Here is a 27,664-nt window from a genome sequence, read left to right as displayed (position 1 = left end):
GGCAGTAGGTGAATTTGCAAATACAGAAAGCACACATAACGAGGATCGAATGTACGTAGGCGCGTGTACGTGTTCAGGGTCCTTCTGACACGGCGGAGGTGGTGTTAGGTACACAGCGTGTGGGGGCGTGTCGGGGGCAGGATGAGGACGAGGCTGTGCTGATCGGTGACATCGCAGACCCCCGCCCCTCCCCTCTCCATGGCGGAGTGGAGAGTTGCGTAAACAGCCCTTGGCCCCCTTGGATGCGAAGGTCGGAACAAGCCTTGGCAGCGGCCCATTGGAAAGCGCCCTCCGTGTCCTCCGCCAGCCAGCCCAGCTGCCCTAGTGCCATCCACTTCCTGTTACGGAGTCCCTGCCCGGGACCAGGTCAGGTGCCACCGCAGGCAGTAACACCAGGGGATGTGGAATCACGTACCCAGGCACGGATGCTGAGGGTACGGGTGGATACCGGAGCCATGCTTTGGGCTGGGGTGGGGTGGGGGGGGGGTGGGGGAGGGGCTTTCCTGAGACAGGCCAGCGACTGGAGGCCCTGCATGCCAGTCCCGAGGAAAGAGCACGGCCGTTTGACCTTGACCTAAGGCACCCATGCAACAAGTCGGAAGGGGGAGGTGAGGCACCGACCCATCTGTCGTTGGACTTGGGGTGGTTACTCCTCAGGATAGAACTTTCTTTTAGGATCGTTACCCAGATGCAAACGATGAAGGTTCTGAATTCGCTCTGGCCGTATTTTGGGGCCACCTTTGGGAATGGACATGGCGTGTTGTCTCCAGCTTCACTGATGACAGCGAGTGGAATTTGGTTTAGCTTCCAAAGAAAAAGACTATTCGTCATGTTCTTATCGAGGCCTCTCACCTACAGAACTAGAACAGTGCTGATTTCTTAACGCTAACGTCTGTTTTCTTTCATCTGTGTGACTTGGAAAGATTGATGGAGAAACGTCGCCAAAGATCACTTTGGGTGGCTCGTGGCCAGAGACTGAAAGGCTAGCAATTATTTTCATGGTTCTTTCTCTTTGGGACAAGTGATACTTGCTTTGTTTTTGCAGTCGGTCTAGGGAGTTTCCTTTTGGAGTACGTTTACAAGAAAAAAGCAGAGAATTGGCTTTAAGAAAAGTATGAACTCAAAGTTCATGAGGTTTGTAGATGCGCCCCCCTCCCAGCCACGTCTGACCTTTAGGAATTGGCCGCCTGTGCTAAAATCTTGCTTTTAGTCTAAAAATATAATATCGCTGTAAGGGGGAGGAGGTGGGATAATCTGATTTTGTTAAGAGATTGAGCTTTTTTTTTTTTTTTTTTTTTTTTGCCATGTTACCTGTGAAAAACATGATTTCTTTCTTTAAAAACGTGATTTTTAAACAACGGTTACTTTACCACCTCGATTGGGGATCCCGTTGTTGCTTCTCTCATTGTATAAACAGTTTGAGGGGATTATGGGAGAGGCAGGTGGAAGGGGTCCTGGGGAAGGAGAGGCTCCCTGTGGGAAGTAGAAGGGTGGCCGGATGCTGTTGTCACCACAGGGAGATCTCTGTGGCATTTGCTGAAAGCCAGGAGGGGGAGGCTGCTGGCTGGCCTCCCTGAGGAAGGAGCAGTGTGGACGGGGGACCGCGCCGTCCCCCATACGACAGGGCCCGGCAGGGTCTCCGCCCCCCTCCGCCGGGCCATCTGCTGTGACACAGGGTGAAGTCAGACCTGGCCAGGTTGGACCTCAGGGGTTCTCAGCTCAGCACTACTGACGGTTGGGGTTGGCTAATTCTCTGCTGTGGGGGCTGTCCTGCTCCTCGTAAGAGTGTGACAGCAGTCCTGGCCTCGCCCACTGGATGCCCGCAGCACCATCCACCCGGTTGTGACAACTGGAGATGTCTCCAGACGTTACCAAGTGTCCCTGTGTGCTGCGGGGGGCGGGGCTTGAGTGGGCAGAACCACACCTGCTAGGAGCCACTGGACGAATGGCATGAATATTCCCTGTGCCTGGCCAGGTCCCTGTTGTCCTTCAAAGGCTGCCTCCTTCTCTCTCTCTCTCTCTCTCTCAAGAAAAACCTGTTAGGCAAGAAGTTCATGTTTGGACTGTCCTACTCCACTAGGAGTTCAGCTTTCTGATAGTGACTATGAGGCCTTGAGCTGTCGGAAGAGACTGTTTGGGAAGCGTTCGGGGCTGCGGTGCATCCCTTCACACAGTCCTGTGCTGAGCCCTTAACCCCCAGTACCTCAGATCGTGACCCCTCTGTTTGGAGATGGAGCCTTTAAAAAGACATCATTAAGTTAAAGCGAGAGGCCTTTAGGGTGGGCCCTATTGCGGTATGACTGGGTCCTTATGAGCAGCGGAGATCAGGACGCACAGAGAGAGGCCAGGGGGTGAGAGGAAGAGACCACTCGAGGACACAGGAGCAGGGCGGCCGTCATCAAGCCGCGGGGAGAGGCCCCAGAAGAAACCAGACCTGCCCACACCTTGACCTTGGACTTGTAGCCTCCAGAACCGTGAGGAAATAAATTTCTGTTTAAGCCACCCGGCCTGTGGTATTTTGTGATGGCCGCCCAAGCAAATTCATGCAGGAAGCACCTCATTTATGGCCATTTTGGCAAGCGTGGGGTCTCTTGCTGTTAGTAATAAGCCTTCGTTCTAAATTGATGATGAGTTCGTGAGGAATTTCCTTTAGAGAGTCCGGTCTCAAGAGCTCTGTATAAGCACACTGCAAAGTCATGTGGACCTGAGCTGACCTCCCCCCGCCCCCCTGCCTCTTCCTTTTGCTTAAAAGAATTCCCAGGAGCCTGTCACACACCCATGTTGTGCTTTGCGTGGTTTGTTGTTAGCTCATGTTGCGTAGATTGTGCGAGATTAATTTGATGAGAGTTATAATAGTTGCTCACCACTACTCCGTGCTTATCAGGTGCCCGGCACTGTTCTAGAGTTGTAAGTGGATCATCCTCTTTCTCCCGACAACCCTACTTTACAGATGGGGAGACTGAGGAACGGAGGGGTTTTTTCCTTTGAGAATGGTACCGGCTTAGAATGACAAAGACTTCCTTTCCGTGTTTTTAAAAGGCTCATTTTAATTTGAACGTAGGCAGCAAATTGCAGCTTGTGACCCGTCTTGATGACTTCTACTCTTTGACTTTTTCTGTAATATCTGTTCAGAGCAGGTGATTATCGTTGAGGGGGAAAGGATTGAAGGTTTGTGAGACTTCAGTAATTTGGAGATGAGCGTGTGTGAATTCCACTGTTACTTGTGAAGACTGGTTGCAGAAATGATGTGACAGAGAGGAAAATTCTAGAAACTTCAAATTACCCCAATAGCTATGAATTCTTGAGAAACATAGCGTCTGTTTCCAGAGTTACATGTTGATTCTTATTTTGTTTTTCTTTTTAATGTTTATTTATTTATTTGGGCGGGGGAAGGGGCAGAGGGAGATCGAGAATCCCAAGCAGGCTGGTAGCCCTGGGTATTGTCAGTGCAGAGTCCGACGTGGGGCTCGATCCCATGAACTGGGAGATCGTGACCTGAGCCGGAATCAAGAGTCGGACGCCCAACCGATGGAGCCCCCCAGGCGCCCCTCTTATTTTCTTTCTTGCCCTCTCTGTATGAGACATGTTCATGCTAATGGGGGGGAGAGTGCAGAATGTCCATTTCTAAAATATCTACACTCACCCCGCAAAAGGAAATAATCCGATTCTGAATGCTTTTTAAAGCTTTTATATAGTCAGTCCCCATAAAAGTGCAACTATAAAATGGGAGAACTCCCTCCTCCCCGCCACTATACTCCCTCTCGTTCTTCTCCCCGAACTAGAGGCACCTGGGGGCTCTCATACAAGGAATGACACCCTCGTGTCCTGATAAATCACACAACCAGGTAGTAAACATGTAAGACGGCTCGTACTACCTGGCAGGGTTCTTTCCCCCCTAAATAAGCTGATTATGCATACTACATGCATAAAAATTATGCATAAATATGCATACATACATGCACATTAACACACAGAAAAGTGTGCAAATCATGCACAGCTCTGTGAATTTTCATAAAGTGAACACCCTCCTGTAGCCAGCCGGAGAACAGGCTATTGCCACGGGAGCCCTCTCATACTGCCTCCCGTACCTTACCCTGTGTCCTGACTTTGTCGTGTAGGGATGGGTTTTCCCTGGCTTTGAACTTTCTGTAGATGCAGTCATGTGGCACATGCCCCCTCGTGCCTGGTTTCTCCTGCCCCATGCTCCATCATTCAACCACGTTGCACGCGTATTGTAATTTGTTCATCCCTGTTGCTGTGTATGTAGTCATTTGTGTGACTGTATCATGATCTCTCTATCCACCTCTTCTTAAAAAAAAAAAATTATATTTATTTTTTGAGAGGGAGAGGGAATGCAAGTGGGGCGGGGGCAGAGAGAGAGGGGACAGAGGATCCAAAGCGGGCTCCGTGCTGACAGCAGCGAGCCCAGTGTGGGGCTCGAGCCCTGGAACCACGAGATCATGACCTGAGCCAAAGTCGGGAGGCTCAACAGACTGAGCCACCCCGGCACCCGCTTCATCTCTTGATGACGTTTGGGTCATTTCCAGTTTTGCCTGTCGGGAATAGTGCTCAAACATATCTGTTGGTACATGTATTATGTGGCTTTGCTGGGCCCTAGGGCATATTTGCGTGTAGTTTTCCAAAGTGTTTGTATTAATTTGGGCCTCTCCGGCCGGGAGAGTTCTGGGCGCTGGCACTGGTCTTGTCTGTCTCCTTCCTTTCAGCCATCCTCGTGAGGGTAGTGCTGTCGCAAGAAGTGTGTCTTCTATGGTTCATCTGAGACAGGCTGCCTTTTCTCGATCCTAGGGTAAGCTGTGAACTTAGAGGTTAGCCAAGCCACGGTAACCCTGAGCCTAAACTTGGCAAAATGGTCCCCTCATGGTGGCTTTCCTCTCTGACCAAACACCTTCTTAAGTAGTTTTACATTACAAGAGAAGGGTAAAAAATATACAAAATTTATTTTCTTTTAATTGTAAAATGAGCGCATGTGTATTAAGAACAATTACAGGGGCGCCTGGGTGGCTCAGTCGGTTGAGCGGCCGACTTCGGCTCAGGTCATGATCTCGCGGTCCGTGAGTTCGAGCCCCGTGTCGGGCTCTGTGCTGACGGCTCAGAGCCTGGAGCCTGCTTCTGATTCTGTGTCTCCCTCTCTCTCTGACCCTCCCCCGTTCATGCTCTGTTTCTCTCTGTCTCAAAAATAAAATAAACGTTAAAAAAAAAATTTAAAAAAGAACAATTACAGAGCAGAGAGGAGTAGAACACGGGTGTTGGTTTCCCTTCAAAGACAACTGCCCATAACACCAACACCTAAGATGTGCTGTTTTCTCCCTGCCTTGTTTCTGTGTGTACAATGTTCTAGGAATTATAACCCATGTTTTTGCTTCCTACTGTTTTTTCTGTCTCATGAGGTACTTTGTAAGTTACCTTTTTAATGGCAACATACTATTTCTTTGAGTAGCTGTGGCTAATTTGCTTTAACCAGTGCCCTTTATTTTCACAAGTTGTTTCTTATTTTAGTTTGACTTTTTTAAAATACATTTTTAAAATTTTTGGGGGGGGGGGGGTGGGCGGGAAGAAAGAGAATCTTAAGCAGCCTCCAAACTCAGCACAGAGCCAGAGGCAGGGCTGGATCTCATGACCCTGCGATCATGACCTGAGCTGAAATCAACGGTCAGACACTCCACCCACTGAACCACCCAGGCTCCCCTGGTGTTACTTTTTAAATGTTTTCATTCTGAATGCTGGCCCTTGAACCAGAGGCTCCCCAAAGACACATAAAGGGAAAGCTGAGGGAGGCACAGACCCCTGGGCTTGAGAAGTGACTTGTCTGGGTCGGGATGAGCTCAGTCTGCAAGGTGACTCTCAAAACAGCAGTGCTTACTGCCCCGGAGAAAAACCGGAAACTCAGCAGTGAGTTTTGTACATTTCAGAGGATTGCTATTTGTTCACTGGGTATTTGCCAGCAGCTACTCTGCCCCAGGCACAGTTTCTGTTGTTGTTGTTCTTTTAATGTTTATTTATTTATTTGAGAGAGAGAGAAGCAGAGAGAGAGGGAGACAGAGAATCCCAAGTGGACGCTCACTGCAAAGCCCAGTGCAGGCCTCGAACTCATGAACCAAGAGATCATGACCTGAGCTGAAATCAAGAGCTGGACCCTTAACGACTGAGCCACCCAGGTGCCCCTTAAAATAAATCAACTGAAAGAAAGAAAGAAAGAAAGAAAGAAAGAAAGAAAGAGAAAGAGAGAAGGAAGGAAGGAAGGAAGGAAGGAAAGAAAGAACAGAACATTTTAATAGGCTAGACTCTCCAGGTCACTGGGTTAAATGGAACATATGACCACATGTCCAGGGGCTGTAACTATGTTTGACTAAGGGGTCTTCTGGAAGGGCTCTGCCATTTTGTGTTTTGTGCCCTGTGAGAGCCAGAGTTGCCCTGTGTTCCAGGGTCGGGATACGGGTGATGGCCTTCTTCACCCACCACCGTTTTCATTTTGCCTTTTGTCCAGTGGGTGCCAGTGAGATTGGGAAGGTTTAAAAAAAGAAAGACAGGAGCTCGCGGCTTGCTCAGTTGGTTAAGTGTCTGGCTCTTGATTTCAGCTCAGGTCACGATCTCACGGGTCATGGGTTTGGGCCCCACTTCCCGCCGCTCTGTGCTGACAGCGTGAAGCCTGCATGGGATTCTCTCTCTGTCCCTCTCTCTGCACCTCCTTCACTCGTGTGTGCATGCACACTCTTCCAAAAAAAAAAAAAACAGTGTCAAAAACTTTGAAAAAGTAATGAAAAAATGAAACCACAGATTTACTATTTATGTTTCTTGATGTGTGGGACGGGTGGGGGGGCAGAAGCAGCCCCTGAGTGGTTGAGACGCTCCTTACACGCCAAGCCTCAGTTTGCTACCTTTGGGAGCACCGGGCACATATTTGTTGAATACGAGAAACTCTTCCCGTGCGTACAGTGGCTCCGGGCGAAGCTGTGCGGAGACCCCGGGGCCAAGGGCAGGGACGTCTGGCTTCCCTGCAAAGAGCGGTGGTGTGCGGCACAGGCCTCTGGGGGCCCAGGCTGGCATCCCCCTGCCGCAGTAACGGAAAAGGCGTGGCCGCGCGCGCCACCGGGCGAGTGCCCTTCCCCACCTGGGCCGTCACTGTGCCCGACCCTCCGCCGCTCCGCCACCTGCGGCCAGAGGCGACCTCCCGGTAGGGGGCCGGAGTGGTGCGCTCCGGCGGTTCACGAGCCCGCGCCCTTGGTGGCCTCCCCCTGGCCTTCCCGGGGCTGCGGCTGCGCCAGAGCCACGCCCCAGGCGCGGCGGTGCCGTGGCTGCTCACGTCCCCACGGATGCCGGGGCGGGGCCGGGAACCAGAGTCCGGGAAGGAAAGGGGCCCCGGCCGAGGCGACAGCGGCCCGCGGGTTGGTTGCGCGGCATCCTGAGGGGTTGCGAGCGCGGATTCGAGCCGGGCTGTCCCGGTGCGGGTTCGGGCTCCCTCCCTGGCCCCATGGCCTTGGGCAAGTGAGTTCCCCTCCCGAAAACGAGCGTGTGGGTAGGGCCGCGCGGTTGAGGGGGGCGGGGAGGGAGCCCGCGTCCTGAAGGTCGAGACCCCCCCCCTCCCCCCCCCCCAGCGCCTGGCAGGTGGAAGGACGAGGGGCGGGGCAGTGGCGGTCACGGCGGAGGCTGAGCGAGCTTGGAGGGAGGAGCCAGGCGGCCGGGCCGGGCGTGGGGACCCTCGATGCGTGCTCCTGCTGTGTCCCCCGTCACGGGGCTCCTCCCCAGGGCGCTGTCGTCCCCGCTCCCCCCCCCCCTCCCCGTTCAGAGGCGGCGCTCAGATCCTACTGTGGGGCGAGATCCCCGGACGCCGGGGGCCAGAGTGCTGGCTCGGAGGGCAGCTGCACCGGCGGCTGGGCCTGTCCTCATGGGCTGCAGGGCTCGGGGCTGCGTTTCCTCCTCTCCCGGCCGGAGCCACCCTGGCGAGGCTCGAGGGACCGGTACTGCGGGCTGTGCTGGGGCACCAGCCCCGTGTTAGAAGCTGCGAGCAAATAGCCCGACAGAGCGCAGAGGCAGGAGTTAGTTAAGACGGAAGGTCTCTGGGTGCTGAGGCCCAGGGGCCACCCCTCCCTGCGTCCACGCGGAGGCCCTGAGCGCCTTCTGTGTACCAGGTCTGGGGTGTGAGAGGAGCACTGTCACCAGGGCTCTGGTGTCCGACCCCCGGGCTGCGGCCCAGATCCGAAGCTGCAGACGGAGAGCTGCGTGCTGCGTGGGCCGCAGGGTGGGGTTTTTTGTACTGTTTGCAAATTAAGTTCACCGTTTAAAAGGTACAGAAGTGTGTCCATTGCTGACTCAGTCTCCCTCCACCTCCCCCCGCCACTTTAGCCACCCTGTACCCCTCCTGAGGCACCCACTGTCCAATTTCTTCTGTGTCCTTCTAGAGAATTTTTAACCATTTCCCCCAAAAAGGCCCATGTGTTTTAACACATTTATCTATTTACACACACACACAGAGTTTTACCTTCTTTATGCAGCTGCTCGCATATGTTGCACAGTACGATGTATTTCTTCTACTTAACAGTACACACTGGGCCTGTTCCGTAGCAGGTGCATAAAACGCTTTTTCCTTCCCTTTTTAAAGAAATGGCTCTAAAGGATTTCATTGAGCAGACTTACCACGCTTTTTTTTTTTTTAACCAATCTATCACTGATGGACGTCTAGGTTATTTCTAATGGTTTGTTATTGCTAGAGCGTCATGGTGAATGGCGTTGAACATAAGGCTTTGTGGCCATGGTAGGACGTCTGGAATATCTCAAAGGGGAATCACTGAATCAAAGAGGATGTAAATTTGTAATTTTGAGAGCTGTTGCTAGGTTACCCTCCCTCAAGGTTCTACTGATTTGGACCCTCCCCCCCCCCCCTCCCCCAGCAGAAGTATCAGTTTGCTCATCCTGACCAACACAGGTGTTATTAAGCTTTTTGATTTTGGTTATCATGCTAAGTAAAAACTGATACCTCTGTGTGGTTTTAGTTTTGCATAATATTTAAACATTGCATCAGTTACCAACATTTAAAAACCGAGGGTTTGGGCTTCAAAATCTGTGCTTTTTGTCTTTGTCGTGAAGAATCTTACGGTCTGTCGTGTTAGGCTTGTGTGAGGGTGTATCTTGGTCAAGGTAGGATGGCCGCTCCTTCCCACACCTCTGGGCTCCACAGTGTGCCCTGTCCCACTGGACCCTGTGTTTATTTTTCTTCATTTATTACTGTATGTTGCTCGCTGGGCGTCTGTAGGTTTGAGTTTTCCAGGCAGGTGAAGTGTAAGGGAGAACAGAGCTGCTTTCTCTTCTCTCTGTGAAGAGCGGGGAGTTGGGTTTTGAAGGGTACGTAGAAGGGGGAGAACGGGTTGCCCAAGGACATCTGATGTGAATGAGTCTTGCAGAGGGGTTGGAAGTTGGAGAGAAGTACAGCAGAGTTCTGAGCTCACTTGTGTTGGCTGTAGTCAGTGGCTTGATAACCGAGGACCTGGGATGAAAGGTGACAGGCTTGGGCTTGAGTCCACAATGATTGACTCATGGTGGGGGCAGGATGCAGCATGAGTCACACTTTTGTGAGAGGTGTCCTGCACTCCTGAGCAGGAGGGCACCGGCAGGGAAAGACTTCCAGGGTCGGAGAACTAGGGACGGCGACAGATGCCCCCAACCGTGACTGCCCCCTTCTCCCAAGAGAGCCGGAGTCAACAGTCTGGTGTGTGTGTGTATTTGTTTCTCAGTATTATTTCCCCATTATATATTATTATGCTATTTTGATCAAAGTACGGCATAATAAATTGCATATCTTTTGCTGTAGGTTTTTTTCCCTCCCCCTTCATCACTTGGGTCTTCCCCGGTCAGTATGTGCGTCAGCCTCACTCTTTGATTGTTGTAGGTCCGTCGCACGGTGGTTCCTCTCTGATGGGCATTTGTTCATCTCCAGGGTTTTGCTTTCTTGCGGCTGTGAGCATCCTTGTGTCTTTCCTGATGTTCACCCATACTAGACCCCCTATATGATACACCCCTCCAGGTGGGCTTGCTAGATCAGAGGATCTGTTTCTGTTTAGAGAGAAATTGCCACGTTGACTTGGCCTTTTCCTTTGATACGACCCAATTTTTCCTCCAGCCGGTTTTCCCCTTCCTTTGATACGGCCATTGCTATGGTCAGAGATACATTTAGGCTTCAGTGAACTAGCTTCCTTTTATGCATTCTTTCTGATTTAAGATTTTATTTTTAGTTTTAGTTTTTAAAGATTTAATTTATTTAAAAATGTTTAACATTTATTTATTTTTGAGAGAGAGAGAGAGAGAGCGCGTGCGTGAGCATGAGCGGGGGAGGGGCAGAGAGCGAGGGAGACACAGAATCCGAAGCAGGCTCCAGGCTCCCAGCTGTCGGCACAGGACCCAGTGTGGGGCTTGAACCCACAAGCTGTGAGATCATGACCTGAGCCGAAGTCGGATGCTCAACCGACTGAGCCACCCAGGCACCCCAAGATTTTATTTTTTTTTAAGTAACCTCTACACCCAACATGGGGCTCAGACTCACCACACCGGATCAAGAGTCACATGCTTTACCAACTGAGCCAGCCAGGTATCCCTGACTTCAGAGTTGATATTACCCTAGTTAAAAAAAAAAAAAAAAAAAAAGCCTCCTAGATGTTTTTAGAACACAGAGCAAAAATTTCCCTCGTACCTTCCTTTCCATGCCTTCTAGCACCCACTCCCCAGGCATCTGTGCTTATTAACAGCTTGAGTTCCATTCTTCCAGTCCTGTTGTCCAGCATGCTATACACAGACCTATGTGGCTGTTTAAATTAATTAATGGAATAAACTGTAAATGTCACATTTTGAGCGCTCAACAGCCACATGTGGCTCGAGGGAACATTTCCCCCATTGCAGAAATGTACCAGGCAGTGCTGCTCCAGGCCAGGGTTCTCAGACTCAGGGCTATTGGCATTTGGGGCTGGGCGGTCCTCTGTGTGGGGCTGTCCTGTGCATCGTACCTGCTAGATGCCAGGAGTACCTCCCTGCACCTGCAGTTGTGACAAACGGGTCTCCAGACATGGCCACGTGTCCCCCAGGCACGGGGCAAATCCCCACCCCTCCCACCCTGTGGAGAACCATCGCTGTAGACTTTTTTCCATACGGCTTTTATTTATTTATCTATTTTTAATATAATTATTGTCAAGTTAGCCAACTCTGTATTGCTTTTAATCTTCTTTACATTCTTTTTTAAAAATCTTTTTAAAAATTTTATATAATTTTGAGAGAGAGAGAGAGAGCGAGCGAGCGAGACAGTGTGAATGGGGGAGGGGCAGAGAGAGAGGGAGACACAGAATCCGAAACAGGCTCCAGGCTCTGAGCTGTTAGCACAGAGCCTGACGCGGGGCTCGAACCCACTAACTTGCAACATCGTGACCTGAGCTGAAGTCGGACGCCCAACTACCTGAGCCACCCGGGCGCCCCTTTCTTTACATTCTTCCTGGATCTTCCTGGTGTCAACACAGAGACTACAACTTCCCAGACTCTGGCTTTAGGAAAGTTCAGCAACACCGTGCAGGCAATTCAGCAAATATTTACTGAGTGCCCACGGATTGGACTGCGGTTACACCCAGAGTTGAGATGTTCATTTCTTCGGGTGGCACCTCCTTGTTACAGTAGTTACTTTTCCAGAAACATTGTTCCCTTGGCGCTTCCCTCTGTGATCTTTGCTTTCCCCTTGCCTTTTGGCCAGATTGTGTGAAACCACCTGACCTCTGGTCAGCGGGCTGTCCTCCAGCAAGACCTTCGTCTGTTTTAGTCAGATCGTAAGAAAAATTTACTTTAGGTTTCCTTTGTTTAAATGGTCTAAGCTAAAAGCAGTGTGAACTAAACTATTTGTAGCCTTACATCTTAACCTAGTTGAATAGCTGTTGCTGTCAATAGGTGAAAACATTGTTTCACGTTTTCTTTTCTTTTCTTTCTTTGTTTTTTTAATCTGGAAAGGTAACTTAAGAGAAATAATACATATGTACCGTTAATGGAATGCCTGTCATGTGCTGGGTATTGTCCTATCCCTTTCATATATAAAGTCCTGAGTCCTAGTAATTCAGCAAGGCAAGTCTTACTGTCATTTTATAGAGAGGAAGAGTGGGGATCACAGAAAATGAGGAGGCTCAAGCCATACAGCCAGTGTGGAGCTGGGCTGGGCTGGGCTCTGCACCCACGTCCGTCTGACTTCAAAGCTGGCGTTTCCTACTCTACCCCTTATGGGCCTGCTGTTTCCAAGCTGTGGCTCTCACCCGTTACTTCTTCTGTAGTCTCTCCAGTAATTTCTCATTCTTAAGGAATCCTGTCTTGTAACCCCCCACCCTAGGGACGTAGGAGTTGCTTCGTCATGGCAAGTGACAGACAGCCTGGTTTGGTGTTAAGAAACAGTAGCGGCAATCCAGGGCGCCAGGGTGGTGGCGGCCACAACCAGCGCCCGGCAGCTGCCCCTCTGGGGCCTCCAGGGGACTGTGGTCCGTGCTCTGGACCGATGGGGTGTGGTGGCAGCCTCCAGGGGTAGCGAGAGTCACAGGTATAAACGCAGAGGTTGAGAAGGAGCCTGGCTGCCATCTCTTCTGTTTGGAATGGGGTGGGGGTTGGGGGGCGGTGGGGATGTGCTGGCTTATAAATTTGCCACCAAGCCCAAAGCTTCTACCGCAGGACAGTAGTTCCCCAAATATGGGCAGGCAGATACGTAGGTACAGCGGTGAAAAGGTCCACGCAATTCATGGACAGGAACTAAATCACATTGACACATGCAGTAGGGTACTTCCTTCCTTTTTCAGTTTTCCTTCAATGTTTCTAAGCCCGTGGGGGCCCACTTTTTAGGAGCTGACACTTGCTGCTGTCTCTGCATTATAACCCGGAGAAGTGGCTGGAGGCAGCGGGCTCAGAGCCACTGCATCTAGTTTGAATTTAGTAACATTGTTTGCTTTTCATTGTGTTGATTTTTGATGTTTACCTTGTGTTTATGGGGAGTGATACTGGTTTTCCATTTATGATAATACTACAAAGTTACCTTTTACAGTTTACGTAGGGGCGCCTGGGTGGCTCTGTCTGGTAAGCCCAAGACTCTTGATTTGGGCTCAGGTCATGGTCTCATGGTTCGTGGGTTCGAGCCTCTGCGTCGGGCTCCACAGCTAGCGGTGCAGAGCCTGCTTGGGGTTCTCTCTGTCGCCCCCCTCGGTGCCCCTCCCCTGCTCACCGTGTCTCTGTCTCTCTCAAAACAAATGAACTTATATACATTAAAAAAAAAAAAAGAAAGAAATTCCCTTTAAAATTCATGTAAATAAAGTCTAGAGCAGGAGTTCTCAACCCCGGGTGCTGCTGGCATTTGGGGTCAGACCATTCTCTGCTGGGGGGCTGCCCCGTGCACTGTAGGACGTTTAGTAGGATCCCTGACCCCCACCCCCACTGGACGCCCCTTTCCCCAGTTGTGACGACCAAAAATGTCTCGAGATCATCAAGTGCTCCTGGGGTGGGACCAAAATTGACCCTAGTTTAAGGTAAGCAAGTTTAGCCTGTACCGTGAAGGTAGGAGGTACGGATGGTTGGATATTGTAGGAAACACCACGTGTGTATGAAAATCGCTTAGCCTGATTTCTGTCAGTTGCGAGGTCCGCGTACCGATGTTCCTCTGTGCGTCCTGGGCCCTGAAACTGCATGAAGATGAGGCGGAAGGAGATGTCTAGCAAGGGATGCTCTAAGCAGCGCTGTCCAGTGTAACTTCCTGTCATGCCTGGAACGTTCTGAATCTGCACAGCCCAGTCCCTAGCTGTGGGCCACGTGTGGCCATAGAGCACTCAGAATGTGGCTAGTGGGAATAGGGAATTGAATTCTTCGATTTTAATTAACTAATTCAAATTAAAAAAAAATTTTTTTAAGTAGGCTCCATGCCCAACGTGGGACTTGAACTCACGCCAGCCAGGCGGCCCTCTTCCATTTTAATTAAATTTACACATAAATAGCCACAAGCGGGAGAAGCTACCACATCGGACAGCGCTGCTAGAGAAGTCAGAGCAGTGAGGTCAGGGTAATAGGATGCAGGCTGGAAGGTGTTGACTGTGCCCTTTAAAAGCTTAGAATTGGATGGGGCGCCTGGGTGGCTCAGTCGGTTGAGCGTCCGACTTCGGCTCAGGTCACGATCTCGCGGTCCGTGAGTTCGAGCCCCGCGTCGGGCTCTGGGCTGACGGCTCGGAGCCTGGAGCCTGCTTCCGATTCTGTGTCTCCCTCTCTCTCTGCCCCTCCCCCGTTCATGCTCTCTCTCTTGTCTCAAAAATAAATAAACGTTAAAAAAAAAAAAAAAAGCTTAGAATTGGAGACACACAGAACCCACGGGATTGTGTCTTCCAGGACAGTGCAGCTCTGTGGTAGACAGGAAGAGCAGATAGAAGGTTTGAGGCAGTGGTTAGCACAGACCCAGCTAAAACTGCCTTGAGCGAAAGTGAAATGAAACCGACGAACTGATTCCTAAGACGGAAAAGCCCAGGGCGTGGACAGATGGACCGACCGATGCCCGAAGGTGTCAGGAACCTGTTGTGGTCTTTGCCTTCCTCCTCGTGACTCCGTTCTCAGGCCGACTGTCCCCTAAAGAAGGACAAGGTGGCCACCTGCAGCCCCACACTTGTTTTCTGCCACCTTAGCAACGTCACGGTGAAGGGCACTTGTTTCCTAGTATTTCTGGTGAGACTCTCAGCCGGGGTCTTGCTGCCCTTTGTTGAGCCCCTTACCACGTCAGGGGACTCTGCTCGGCCACGCCTGGATCTGTGTGCTCACCACTCCTGGGGCTAGGGGGTGGGTCTGGCCCAGCTAACCCAGGTGGAGAGATGGAGGGAATTGGCTTAATAAGTGATGATAAAGGATAATTGTAGAAGAAAACCCTGGGGGTAGTGTAGGCTAAGGGAGTGGACCCAAGAAGGATGCATTTGGAAGGGGGCCCTTCCCCAAGGCTGGGGATGGGATGTAGGTGGAGACGGGCGAGTGCAGGCTGCTGGAAGGCAGGGCAGGAGCTGGTCTGCAGGCATGGGGCAAGCAGAAAGCGACCCCCAGGTGCACGTGGGGCGGCCGGCACAGCTGGTGGTTGACACGTTGGCTGTGCCAGGGGAATGGGACACTGGGGCTACAGTGACAGGAGGACCTCGGAAGACAAGCCTGGGGGTGAAGGGATCAGGGTGCTGGTGCAGAGGAGGCAGGATGCCCCTACTGTGAGGGCCCTGGGGGGGTCTCCACAAGGCCACGGTGGGGCCTGGAGGACTCCGAGGGACAGCACGTCCTGGGCGCGGGGCTGGGCAGAGCGCCATTGGGTGGCCTCACGCCCGTGCCGCTGATCCCCTGGGCCGCTGCCTGGGCAGCACAGGAGAGCCTGTCCTCCGGCGGTGTCCCTCCGGGGCCCTCTATGCGAAAGCTTAGCACTGTGCTCACTGTACAGGAGAGGCAGAAGGGAACTACGTCTGTCATCCCAGAGCAGGTATTGAAGGGCGGCTGTGCGTGGAGCCGAGAGGCGGAAAGTTCACAACAGGTGTGAAGGTGAGTGGGTGTGGGGCAGGCACGGCCCGAGGAGCACGCAGGCAGGCGGCCACGGCTCTCGTTGGCCCCTACGGTGTCTTCCAACCTCAGGAGATGAAAGCCTAGGAAATAATTGTGCTGATCAGGCCATTAATGGCGGTGCAGGGGGCTCCCAGGTGCTCCGGATCTGGATCCGACAGGCCTGGGCTTAAGGCCAGCTTCCCCTGCTCAGGCGGAGCCAGTGAAGTGTAGATGTTGGGGAAATCACTGAGTCCCCTCGGGCTCAGTGTCTCCACTGTGAAAATGGAGGCAGGGGCGCCTGGGTGGTTCCGTCAGTTGGGCATCCAGCTCTTGGGTTTTGCTCGGGTCGTGCTCTCGCAGTTCGTGGGTCTGAGCCCCGCATCGGGCTCTGTGCTGACAGTGTTGAGCCTGCTTGGGATTCTCTCTCTCTTTGCGCCTGCCCCACTTTCACTTTCTGCCCCTCCCAGCTCGCTCGCTTGCTCTTTCTCTCTCTCTCTCTCAAGAATAGAAAAACTTAAAAAAAAAAAAAAATGGGGGCAATGCTCTTCCACGCCATGTAGGATTGTTGTGAACGTTACATGAAATAATGCATTTCTTCGTATGCTTGTTTAAAGAGGGTGCATTTCTACATCCGCAACATTTTGGAACTCTGTACCCGCTTGCCCCACTCTAGTCTGGACGGCTGTCTCTGCTTGCCTGGATGATGGCAGTAGCTCGCTAAACAATCCCCGTTTCCCCTTTTTTGGGGGTAAACACACAGCCTTATTAAGATACCGTTCACGTACCCTGCAGTTCACCTATTGAAAGTGTGCAATTAGCAGATTTAAGTGTATTCACAGAGTTGCGTGACCGTCACCCCAGTCAATATTCAAACACATCATGACCCCAAAAAGCAACCCTACAGCTATTACCCGTTCTTACTCTTGCCCACTGCAGGGTCTTCTCTGCTCAGCAGGCAGACAAGACCGTTCAATAATGTCAATCGGATCAGGCCAGCCCCTGCCGGTAGCCCTCAGTGATCCCCGCTGTGCATGGAGTAGACTCCAGACTCTCTGCCCCAGACAAGGCCCCGTGTCTTCTGGCTGCCCCTTCCTCCTCTGCCCTGCTCCCCTGGGGTTGGAGTATTCCAGCCACGCCAGTCTTTCCATGAGCACGTGCACCAGGCTGCCTCCCACCTCTGGATCTTGGGTTTCCGTTCCCGTTTGCCCAGATTGTGCTTCCTTTGTACGGCTGCATGCAGCCGCTGCTTGTCCCCCGGCTCAGCCGTCACACCAGCTTCCCTGACCATCCAGTCTCCCTGAGCCACACGCCTCTACCCCCCCCCCCCGCCCCCCCGCCCTGCTTGCCCAGGCCTTATTTAATTTGGGTGGTTTACCCTGCCTCCCTCCCTCCACTAGAGAATAAGCTCCAGAGGGGGAAGAGCCATCTGTTTCGTTCACTCCTGAATGCCCAGTGTCCAGGTGAGGGCCCAGCACGCCGAACACACAAGACAGAGTAAGTAGGTGAATGAGCAGGGGACCAAAAAGAAGCAGTGATTACTGGTCTTATGTTATTGTTGTTGGTAAGTGTCCAGTAAATGCTATTGACCTGAAAGTCAGGTTGATCGTGTATTGAACGTGTGCAGGTTATGTCCAGTGCAGGTGAAAGTGAATAAATGAGGTCAAGTTGGCTAAATGACGTGCCGTCGGGGCTGACTGTGCTTGGCTCAGGTGACACAAAGTTTTTTGTTTTGTTTTTGGTTTTGCTTTTATTTATTTATTTGTTTGTTTATTAAATTTACATCCAAATTAGTTAGCATATATAGTGCAACAGTGATTTCAGGAGTAGATTCCTTAGTGCCCCTTCCCCGTTTCGCCCATCCCCCCTCCCACACCCCCTCCAGTAACCCTCAGTTTGTTCTCCATATTTATGAGTCTCTTCTGTTTTGTCCCCCTCCCTGTTTTTACATTGTTTTTGCTTCCCTTCCCTTCTGTTCATCTGTTTTGTCTCTTAAAGTCCTCATATGAGTGAAGTCATATGACTTTTGTCTCTCTGACTAATTTCACTTAGCATAATACCCTCCAGTTTCATCCACATAGTTGCAAATGGCAAGACTGCATTCCTTTTGATTGCCGAGTAATACTCCATTGTGTGTGTATGGATAGATAGATATAGATATATAGATATAGATATACATCACATCTTCTTTATCCATTCATCCATTGGTGGACATTTGGGCTCTTTCCATACTTGGGCCATTGTTGATCGTGCTGCTATAAACATGGGGGTGCATATGTCCCTTCGAAACAGCACCCCTGTATCCCGTGGATAAATGCCTAGTAGTGCAATTGCTGGGTCGTAGGGTAGTTCTATTTTTAGTTTTTTGAGGAACCTCCATACTGTTTTCCAGAGTGATTGCACCAGCTTGCACTCCCACAAAGTTTTTATTTTAGCCGGTGCCGAATGCTCACCCCTGTTTTGTCGTGGGGCCGTGAGAAAGGAGCAAAGATGCTCCAACATGCGGTTCCCGGACCAAAGTGTCCTTCGTTCCAGCGGGACGCTCGATAAATGCGTACTGTTCTGAATTTCGCGGAGAACGAACCACACCGAGCCCCTCTCCCATCTTTTGCCGCCACAGTGCATCCTGCGACGACCCTCCTGCTACTTTGTGCACACGCACACGTCTGCGGCTTACGTGATGAGCGGCCCGACCTGGCAGCTTGCTGTGCAGAACGTTCTGCTAAAACAAAACAGACAAAAGTCATGTGAACAGCCGACCTGATGGTTTTGTTAGGTTCATTCTCTAGCTTTCGCTTAGAAACCCACAACCGCGGGAGCCATCGTTACAGGATTATTACAGGATGGGGAGAGGGGTGCTGGTTCACATCACGGAGGGGTCAGTCACGACCGCGGTTTCCACTAACCCAGAGGTCTTCTCCCCGTCAAGTGATTCCCCCTCTCTCCTTCCTGCTTCCTGCCTTCAGTGTGCACTTAGCGAGTGTCCACCAATGGCCAGCACGGGTGCTGCTTACACACAGACATCAGCGGTTTGGGTCCCTCTGGTCCAGGCCTGCGTGTGTCTCTGGCCTTTGGACAACTGAGAACAGGGCCAGCACAGATGAGTTACTAGGAGTAAAACCTGTTCTTACGACATACGCTCCACTCGAGCACTGATTTACTGGAATGAAGATGCTAGTTTTATTTCTTTGATTTTTTGTTAACTGTTTATTTTTGAGAGAGAGAGAGACAGAGTGCGAGTAAGGTAGGGGGCAGAGAGAGAGCGAGACACAGAGGCAGAAGCAGGCTCCAGGCTCCAAGCTGTCAGCACAGAGTCTGATGCCTGGCTTGAACTCACGAACTGGGAAATCATGACCTGAGCCAAAGTCAGATGCTTAACCGACTGGGCCACCCAGGTGCCCCCCGAAGATCCTATTTTTAAGGAAGAGCATTGTGTTTCGTCATGGGAATTTTGAGCATCTGGACAGGCAGCTTGCTGATGACCAGGGGCGGAGTCTGCTCCGCTCTGTACCCCAGCACCCCACCAGGGCCTGCCTGGCGCGTAGGAGGATGGGAAGAAGGGAGGACCGTGGTGGACCTGTAATTACATAAGTCACCATTTCCCTGTCTGCTTGGTTTCACTTCACTTGGCAACGTTGTGGGGGTGCCGGCAGGGCTGGGGTTTCTGCCTTGTGTTTGGGCTCTCCGCAAGGACAGGTGTTCTCAAGAGTGGCTTCGTTCCCTCGGACCTGGACTGCCCTGCCTTGTGCGGGCCACCTGGGAGCAGGTGCACGAATGCGCCGACCTCGCAGGGCAGCCCGGGCAGCTGGGGGCTCAGTCGGTCCACAGTGGGCACGCTGGCCTGGCTCTGGGTGACACCGGGCCCCGAGCCAGTGTCTTCCTGGCTGGCTCCTCTGGGCTGTTGCTCAAAGGAGATCCGGGTGTGGGGAGATTCTTCCCCTTCTTTACCTGGTCATCTTGGTGGATCCGGGCAGCGTGCTGGAAAGACACCAGGTTTTCTAGTAGGACGGAAGTCGTTCAAGGCCGGGCTCTGTGGTTTCTCACATCTTGGCGCACTTGGTTGCTTTACTTTTTATTTTGTTTATTTTTAAGCAAATAGACATTTTTGGGAGTGATTAGAATTGCAATTTGAGAGACACAGATTGAGGTAGAAATCTGAATGAGATTCTCCGTGGGTGTTGTATTATAACTGCTGTGGGCTCTCCTCTCTCATCAGCAAAATGTAAAATAGAGGTAATGTGTTGCTCTGTATTTACTTTTTAACTTAAATCTCATTTTAAAAATGAATCTTACACTTTGATGATGTAAGTAATCTGGGCTTGCGGACAAAGCATATTTTGGACCACAGCTTCTTAGAAGCCTTGGTTCTGTTTTCCCCTCTCATGATGATGAAGTCCCATTCGTGGCCGTTGTCCTGACCCAGTAAAGTTGCTTTAGAGGAACACGTTCGGAGAGAAGTGGACAGGTGTGGGCGTGGCCTTGACGGTGTGGCTGTGTCTTTCCCACAGGTGCTGTGAGTGGCTGAGATGCTGCGGCGGAGGGGAGCCCAGGCCCCGCACTGTGTGGTTGGGGCACCCCGAGAAGAGGGACCAGAGGTACCCTCGAAATGTCATCAACAATCAGAAGTACAACGTCTTCACCTTTCTTCCTGGGGTGCGTACGGGCAGAGGCCACAGCCTTTGTTTTCTTCTCACACCGGATGTGGGTGGTGGTACTGGGTTTTAGAAGACCGAGGTCCCCGGGGTACCTGGGTGGCTCAGTCGGGTAGGCGGCCGACTCTTGGTTTTGGCTCAGGCCATGATCTCACGGTTGGTGAGTTCGAGACCCGGGTCTGACAGCAGGGAGTCTGCTTGGGATTCTTTTTCTCTCTTGCCCCTTCCCCGCTCACACTCTTCCTCTCTCGCAAAAATAAATAAATATTTTTTAAAAAGAGAAAAAAAGACAAACGTCCCTGTGGCCGGATAACCTGGGTCTTTTCCAGGCTGCCTTAGCCGCTGCCTGTCCATCTCCCGTGTCCTGAGTACCTAGCGGGGGGCGGGGGGGCTGCCTTCTGAGATTTCTGCTTTGAGATGCCACCTGATCCATTAGAATAACTTCACATTTAGTTGGTGTGTTAGGGGCAAGAGTGAAAAAGATATTTTGGGGACCCAGCATTGTAACCAAAATACCAAAAAAAAATCTACAAAAACCAAAACCCCATCATTGCCTAAAGTATCCCTTCTGTCATCATGAAACGCATATTCAGAGTAGGAAAGTCAGGAGATACGAGTATGGAGATTTTTTTTTTTTTAAAAGGTAAGTTTTAATCCTACCATCCAGAAGCAATTGCTGTTGGCATTTTTGCTAATGAATATTTTGGTTGTGCTTACTTATTATTTTGTGCTCTGGAGTTCTGGTCCTAGCATTTCCACCTTAGCTTAGGCCAATCCGTGGATTTCAGCTCTACAGACCTTCCCCCGCCCCCCAACACGTGCTTAAATCGAAGGCCTATTTTTACCCAACACACACTGGCTGACTTTAGAAGCAGCAGCAGTGATCAGTCCCAGTGCTGGAAGGGGAAAGAAAAAAAAAAATGAGTGTTTGATTTATTGAGAGAGGTTCCAGAAACACAAACGTGTAATGCTGTAGCTTACGGTCAATTTGAATGTTTTTTTAAGGGCAACTCTGACTGCCTTCACTGCTGCGTTCAACCCACATCTCCCCCCTCCCACCTCCCCACCCCCCCAAATATCAGCATCTTAAATCAAGAAAAAATTTATTTCTCCTTCATGGAAATTCTGGTGCGGAGCGGCCACACTCTTCCATGTTGCGGCTACACCGTCTGGAACACGAGGCCACCAGTATCTCCATGACTGAGCAAGAGTGAGTTGGCTGAAAAATGGCTCTTTACTGCCTCAGCCTCCAAGAGACACATCATTTCTGCTCAGCGCCCCAGGCAAGGCATGTGGTGCCAGACTCCCCGCCCGCCACCCCCCCCCCCCCGCCCCCGACCTCCCAGGGCACGTGGGAGCCATCGAGTCTCCCCCACAACCCGCCTCCACACAGGACAGGATTCCGCTCTATTTTATGAGATCATATCGTGGAGATGAGAGGTTACCTCGTTTTCTTGATCAACCTCACAGTAGAGACATTTCCCACTAAAACCTCTTCTGAGCATTTTGAGCGGCCTCCCTGTACTTACAAAACAGTTTCTAAGAAACAACTCGTCACAGATAAAGTCGAAGCCCCCCGCATGCCATCCCCGGCCCCAGAGGCACCCACTCTCTTGAATTTGGTGTTAATAATTTCCATGTGTATCATTGTTTGTTTGTTTCTTTCTTTATTTTTTTGACTTTTACAAATTCTGTTTTGATTACCCACATGTGTTTTCCTAAACAATACGCAGGAGCGTTGAAACTCTACGTAAAAGGCATCGTGGGAGTTGTGCTCGTCTGCAGGGCCGCTCTCAACTCTTCATCACCTCGGACTCGACCCCCCGCAGGTGCATCACTCGAGCCGTGACTGTCTCTCTTCTCTCTCTCCTCTCTCTTGTCATTCCAGGTGTTGTTCAACCAGTTCAAGTATTTTTTCAACCTCTATTTCTTGCTTCTTGCCTGCTCTCAGTTTGTTCCTGAAATGAGGCTTGGTGCACTCTATACCTACTGGGTCCCGCTGGTGAGTAAGGGGCGTGGTTTGTCCGCTGACCGTGGGGTTTGGGAACAGATGCTTCTTTGTCTCTCTCACCCGGGCATCTGCAGCCTTTTACGCGAGAGGACAGCCTCAAGCCCCCCCCCCCCCCTCCCCGCCAGGATTAAAATTTTTTTTTTTAATGTGTATTTATTTTTGAAGGAGAGAGAGAGAGACAGAACATGAGCGAGGGAGGGGCAGAGAGAGACGGAGACACAGAATCCGAAGCAGGCTCCAGGCTCTGAGCTGTCAGCACAGAGCACGACACGGGGCTCAAGCTCACAAACCGCGAGATCATGACCTGAGCTGAAGTCGGACGCTTAACTGACTGAGCCGCCCAGGCGCCCCTATATTTTTTAATTAAAAAAAAATTTTAATGTTTATTTATTTTTGAGAGAGAGAGAGAGAGAGAGAGAGAGAGAGCGAGCGTGCGCACAAGTGGGGGAGGGGCAGAGAGAGAGGGAGGCACAGAATTGGAAGCAGGCTCCAGGCTCTGAGCCGTCAGCCCAGAGCCCGACATGGGGCTCGAACCCACAAACCACGAGATCGTGACCTGAGCCGAAGTCGGACGCTCCACCGGCTGAGCCCCGCAGGCGCCCCAAGCCCCCCCAGGATTTTAATGGTGAGGCTGCATTTTGTACACCACCGGGGCCAGACTGGTGAAGTGGTAAAGGCCGGGCCCTTCATTCGTTCTGTCCTTCAGCCAGTCAGTTTTTTCAGCAACTGTGCATTTCATGCTTACGGTCTGTCTCACCTGTTTCTAGACTCTGGGGATGCAGTGTCAGGCCAGAAGGACAAGGCTTCTATCTTTGTGGGTTGTGCTATTTGAATTGTTTTCTGAGATCCTGTTTTCTGCCCCTGTAGAGCCTGCCAGCAGGAGGGTTTGAAAAGTACCAGGTTTTGCGCTTTGTGTCTGAAGTGAGACAGAACTGACCAGAAGGCCCCTCCATTCCCTCCCTTGCCTCCTTTGGGCAAATGGTTATTGAGTAGCGACTGTGTGCCGGGTAGGGGGGATGGGGGCCTCTGCTATGTGCTGGGGACACAGCGGTGAATGAAACATAAAAATTCCTGCCCCTGTCCAGTTGGTTTTCAGAGGAGACAGACAGTAAACATTTCAAATTGTGAAAAGTCCTGCAGAGGTTCTAAGAAGAAGGCCACGGGCCAGATAGGCTATCCCAGGCCCATTTAATATTTGTTGAATGGATGAGGTGGGGGTGGGGGATGTAGAGGGGCAGCCTTGGCCAATGTGGCCATGGAAACCATCTCGAGGAGGGGATGGGCTGAATAGGAAGGCGGGAGTATCCCAGGGACAAAGAGCAGCAGTGCAAAGGCCCTGCGGTAGGCATTTGCCCAGAGCATTTGAAGAACAGAAGGAAGCCCAGTGTGACTGGGGTGTGGAGAGGGTGGAAGTGACATCTCTTTCTATCCAGGTAGAAGCTGCGTATTTCACATGAAGTGGGGCTTTATTTATGTATTTATCTATCGTGGCAGGTGGGAGAGGATAAGGATTTGGTGCACTGACACGGACGGTGTAGAGAGCCAGTTGCTAAGAGACCCGTGAGTGGCCATAAACCGCGAGTGCTGCGTCATCAGACAGGTTAGGCCGGCAGCTCCAGCCCAGAGAAGGGACAGGGGGTTGGGTTTTTCCACACGAACAGGAAAGGTGCTTTGGGGATGTGCAAACAGTTCTCCCCTGACCTGAGTCATTTGTGGGTGAGTTAGGACCCTGGGAGCGGGAGAAGGCTTCTGTCACACATCCTTGCCTCGCGTAACAAACATTCCTGTCGGCGCGTTGCGTTCTCACCCACGAGCACTGCAGACTCAGAGGCCCGGCTGACACAAGCAGGCCTCGGGAGAACTGGGGAGCTCACGTCCCATGCAGAACGGAAGGGTCCGCTCCGTTCCAGCAGGTGCGAACGTGGTCCTGGAGTTGCCAGGCCCAAGAGTTAGAAGCTTTGGAGTTTTGGGGCGCCTGGGTGGCTCAGTCGGTTGAGCGTCCGACTTCAGCTCAGGTCATGATCTCACAGCTGGTGAGTTCGAGCCCCGCGTCGGGCTCTGTGCTGACAGCTCAGAGCCTGGAGCCTGCTTTCGATTCTGTGCCTCCCTCTCTGTCTCTCTGCTTCTCCCCCATTCATGCTCGCTCTCTCTCTCTCTCTCTCAAAAATAAATAAACATTAAAATTAAAAAAAAAAAAAAAAAAAGAAGCTTTGGAGTTTTATGTGAAATACCCCAACGTCATGGGAGGTTTTTAGTTCCACAGCTGCTAACTACATACCTATCTAGAGTCAAACCCTAAGTTCCTTGTGTAAAAAAAGTTAGTCTCTAATGTATACAAAATGTAACTTATCACTTTGCCTTTTCCGGGGAACCTTTTTAAAGTGTGGTTATTTGAAAGGTAAGACGATCACATGATTCAAGAAACATAGAAATCGCCCCAGTGAAAATCTCCCTCTGGTCCAGTCCAGGAGGGCGGGAGCAAGTAGCTTGCACTGGGGTGCCCCTCCCCACCCCCCATTCCCCAGCTGCTGCCCACATCTCCTTGCTGAAATGACGCCAGGAGTTCCCAGAAGCCTGACCTTCCGTGCATGCAGTCAGAGTGGCCTCTGCCCCCCCCCCCCCCCCCCCCCCCCGCCCGCTTTCCCTGGAACGGTGGCCGCAGGTGGGAAGCAGGCAGGGTCACAGCTGCCGCTGGCGGTCCTGACATTTTCGACTCCGCATCTGGGTCTCTCTTACAGCCACATTTTCACTGTGAAGGTTTAGGATGTTGGTCTTACTGTCCTGCCTCTTCCCAGGGGCTACAGAGAAGAAGGTTTGGGGGTCGAAGAGAGACCAAGTGGATGGCATGTTTCTAGGTGACAAGAGCTGATGTCCCCTAGATTTTTGTGCACAGAATCACTTCCCGGTTCTTGACCAGAACGCATTTTGAAATGTCTCCGACCACCCTGAAAGGCCTCTCGTTTCAGAGCCAGCTATGGATGAGGGCTGAGTGAGGGCTGCGGTGTGGTCCCTAGCTACATGTTGGGAAGTTGTGTAATTTGAACCTCAGTTTTCTCATCTGCAAAACAGGCGTGATCGTGTCCACTTGCTTGGCTCATTGGGAGGATTAAAAGGAAGCCCTGCAAATAAATTGCCTCCTTTTGCTCCCAACGGACAGGAAATTCTCAGGAAATACGCTCATTTGAATTTTAAATTTCTGGCATTGGTGTCATTGTTCATTGTCTGGATTAAGGTTTAGCTTTTGATAACCTTTTTCTTGGTACTAATACGTTAGAGGGAGAAATTCCTCAATAGGTAGCTGAAATGATCCCTAAAATTGTTTGTATGAAGAGCTAGATTTTTTCGTTATTGAGATATAATCTGTGTACCATGAAATACACAGATAATACGTTCACATTTGTCAACACCGTGGAAACACCACCTCGGTCAAAATACAGAGCATTTCCACCACCCTAGTCCCCGAGTGCCCCTTTCCAGTCAATCCCTCCTGAACCAGAAGGCACTGCTTTTCTGATTTCTAGCTCATAGATTGGTTTTGCTTCAGGAAATCTATTTTTGATGTACGACTTTACAAAAGGAGGCTTAACACTTTCAGAATGGCCTGTCTGGGCACTGTCACTGCCTCTGAGTCCCTTTCCGAGCTCAGACAATCCCAGCCCTCCCTGTTAAAGCCTCTTTCTAAATATCCGTGGATCTTAAGGACCTCTGAAGTTGGATGGTTGGAATTTATTTCTGGGCTACATTTGCATCTCTGAGCAAAAGCATTTTCTAGCCTAAGGGATGGCAGGTCCTTTGGGCTTAATGGGAACTGTGTGTGTGTGGGGGGGTGGGGGGTGGGGGCGGGGCAGGGGGAGTAGATGGGATAACTTAGGAGGCGGTATTTATTTGCAGCAGGGAGGTCACGGCTCCTGTCTTTGTATGAGTGCACACTTTCCATTAACATCAGTGGGGTTTAGCTAGGCCCACGCAGCAAGGGATAGGAACGGGAACATTTGCAAAAACAAACAGCAAACATCTGGGTTCTGGCCCGGAACAACGACCCGGCGGCGTGGGAGGGGCGCCCGTTCTGCAGACTGGGTCTGTGCCCGGCCACCACAGGCTTCCTCTCACCTCCAGCTCTAGAGCTCTCCTTCTGGAATGTCCCAGTCTTGCTCTGGCTGCATCTTGATTGGAAACAGGAGCAATCCTTTGATTGGAAAGACAAACGAGCCCTTGGAGAAGTCCCACAAAGGAGCGCATCTCTGGCTAGATTTACATAAGAGATTTAAAGTCCTTTGAATGGAAGTTCATCTATTTCACAGGATAAACAATATAAAAATGAAATCCCCAAAGAATCACGGCTGCTAACCTTCAGGGCGATGGTGCTTTCTGTATTAAAAAAAAAAAAAAAAAAAAAGGCTTGAAAAGGAGAGATGACAAGGTATTTTGTAAGAAAAATGAACGAATGCTCTTGCCTTTCTTGATACAAGAGGAGGAATCTGGATGGAAATAGATTTCCTGTTACGGCTGACTCACACCCCAGCCCCCGCCAAATTTTGTATGAGTTGAGGTACCTGACCCGGGAAAGGTCGGGCAGTTTCAGTGTTCTTTTTATTAGCTGCTATTTATGCAATCAATACTTCAATGTGTTTTCTTTTTTTTTTTTTTTTTCAATATATGAAATTTATTATCAAATTGGTTTCCATACGACACCCAGTGCTCATCCCTCAATGTGTTTTCTTTAGAAGGATTGAGAGCGTTACACAGAAGACTGGAGTCTCCTTCGGCCCTTCCCTCTCCCTCCCGTCTTTTCCTTGCAGGAATCTAGCCACTGGTTAAGGAAATTGGAAACTCTTTGCAGAGTGTGGTCATTGCGGTTGGTGCTTGTATGCACGGGGTTACATTGTATGTGGGGAAAAGTTGGTGTCCCTACTTGGGAGGTCAGTGCAAAAGTGATGGCTCTCACTCTTCTTAACTGGTCTGGGTGTGCTCTGTGTTGTTGGCTGATCTCCTTTCCATGTTTCTTTGGACGCAGAATGATGTGGCTGTTAAGGGTAAGGACTCCGGAGCCAGTGTCCTGCCTGTCACTTAGGAGCTTTGTGTCCTTGGCAAGATTACTCAACCTTTCTGTGCCTCAGAGCCCTCATGTTCGCAGTAGTAAGAGCAGGGTTGTTGTGGGGCCGTGACACCCCTCCAGTAACGTCCGCTGGATGAGGTACAGATGTCACCAGGTACCATCGCTCGGCCACTGCCTGTGGACCGGCCACCTTTTTGACTCTTAGAAACCCTGCCGTGGTGGTGGGTAGGGATGCCCCCGTCTGTGTGCGTCAGCCAGTGTTTCCCCAGGGTACGTGTGGAGGAAGGAGTCAGAGAAGTGGGCTTGCCGGGGCAGGTGCATTTGGGGCGGTTGGCAGGACCCGCCCTGCTGCTGTCCCGTGTGGCCTCTGGCCTTGTCTGTCCCCAGCAC

The 27,664-nt window shown here is 51.1% G+C and overlaps 1 protein-coding gene across 3 annotated transcripts in view; it reads left to right on the top strand.

Annotated features, from left to right (window-relative positions):
• The window catches only part of ATP9A (ATPase phospholipid transporting 9A), a 130,420-nt gene that overhangs the window by 10,555 nt on the left and 92,201 nt on the right, over positions 1 to 27,664 (top strand). The window contains exons 1-3 of one of the 3 annotated variants that reach the window (XM_078443947.2): positions 571 to 608; positions 20,064 to 20,208; positions 22,096 to 22,209. In XM_078443947.2, the coding sequence (XP_078300073.1) occupies positions 586 to 608; positions 20,064 to 20,208; positions 22,096 to 22,209 (282 nt within the window). In that variant the 5' untranslated portion in view covers positions 571 to 585. Of the gene's footprint in view, positions 1 to 570; positions 609 to 7,362; positions 7,504 to 20,063; positions 20,209 to 22,095; positions 22,210 to 27,664 lie in introns of those variants that run through there. The other 2 variants (XM_078443948.2, XM_078443946.2) reach the window with 2 other exon arrangements.

Source organism: Panthera onca, chromosome A3 (genome assembly GCF_046562875.1).
Source record: "Panthera onca isolate mPanOnc1 chromosome A3, mPanOnc1 haplotype 2, whole genome shotgun sequence".
Taxonomy (NCBI): Eukaryota; Metazoa; Chordata; class Mammalia; order Carnivora; family Felidae; genus Panthera; species Panthera onca.
The sequence above is the reverse complement of the archived record's forward strand: the minus strand, read 5'-3'. Positions and strand labels throughout refer to the sequence as shown.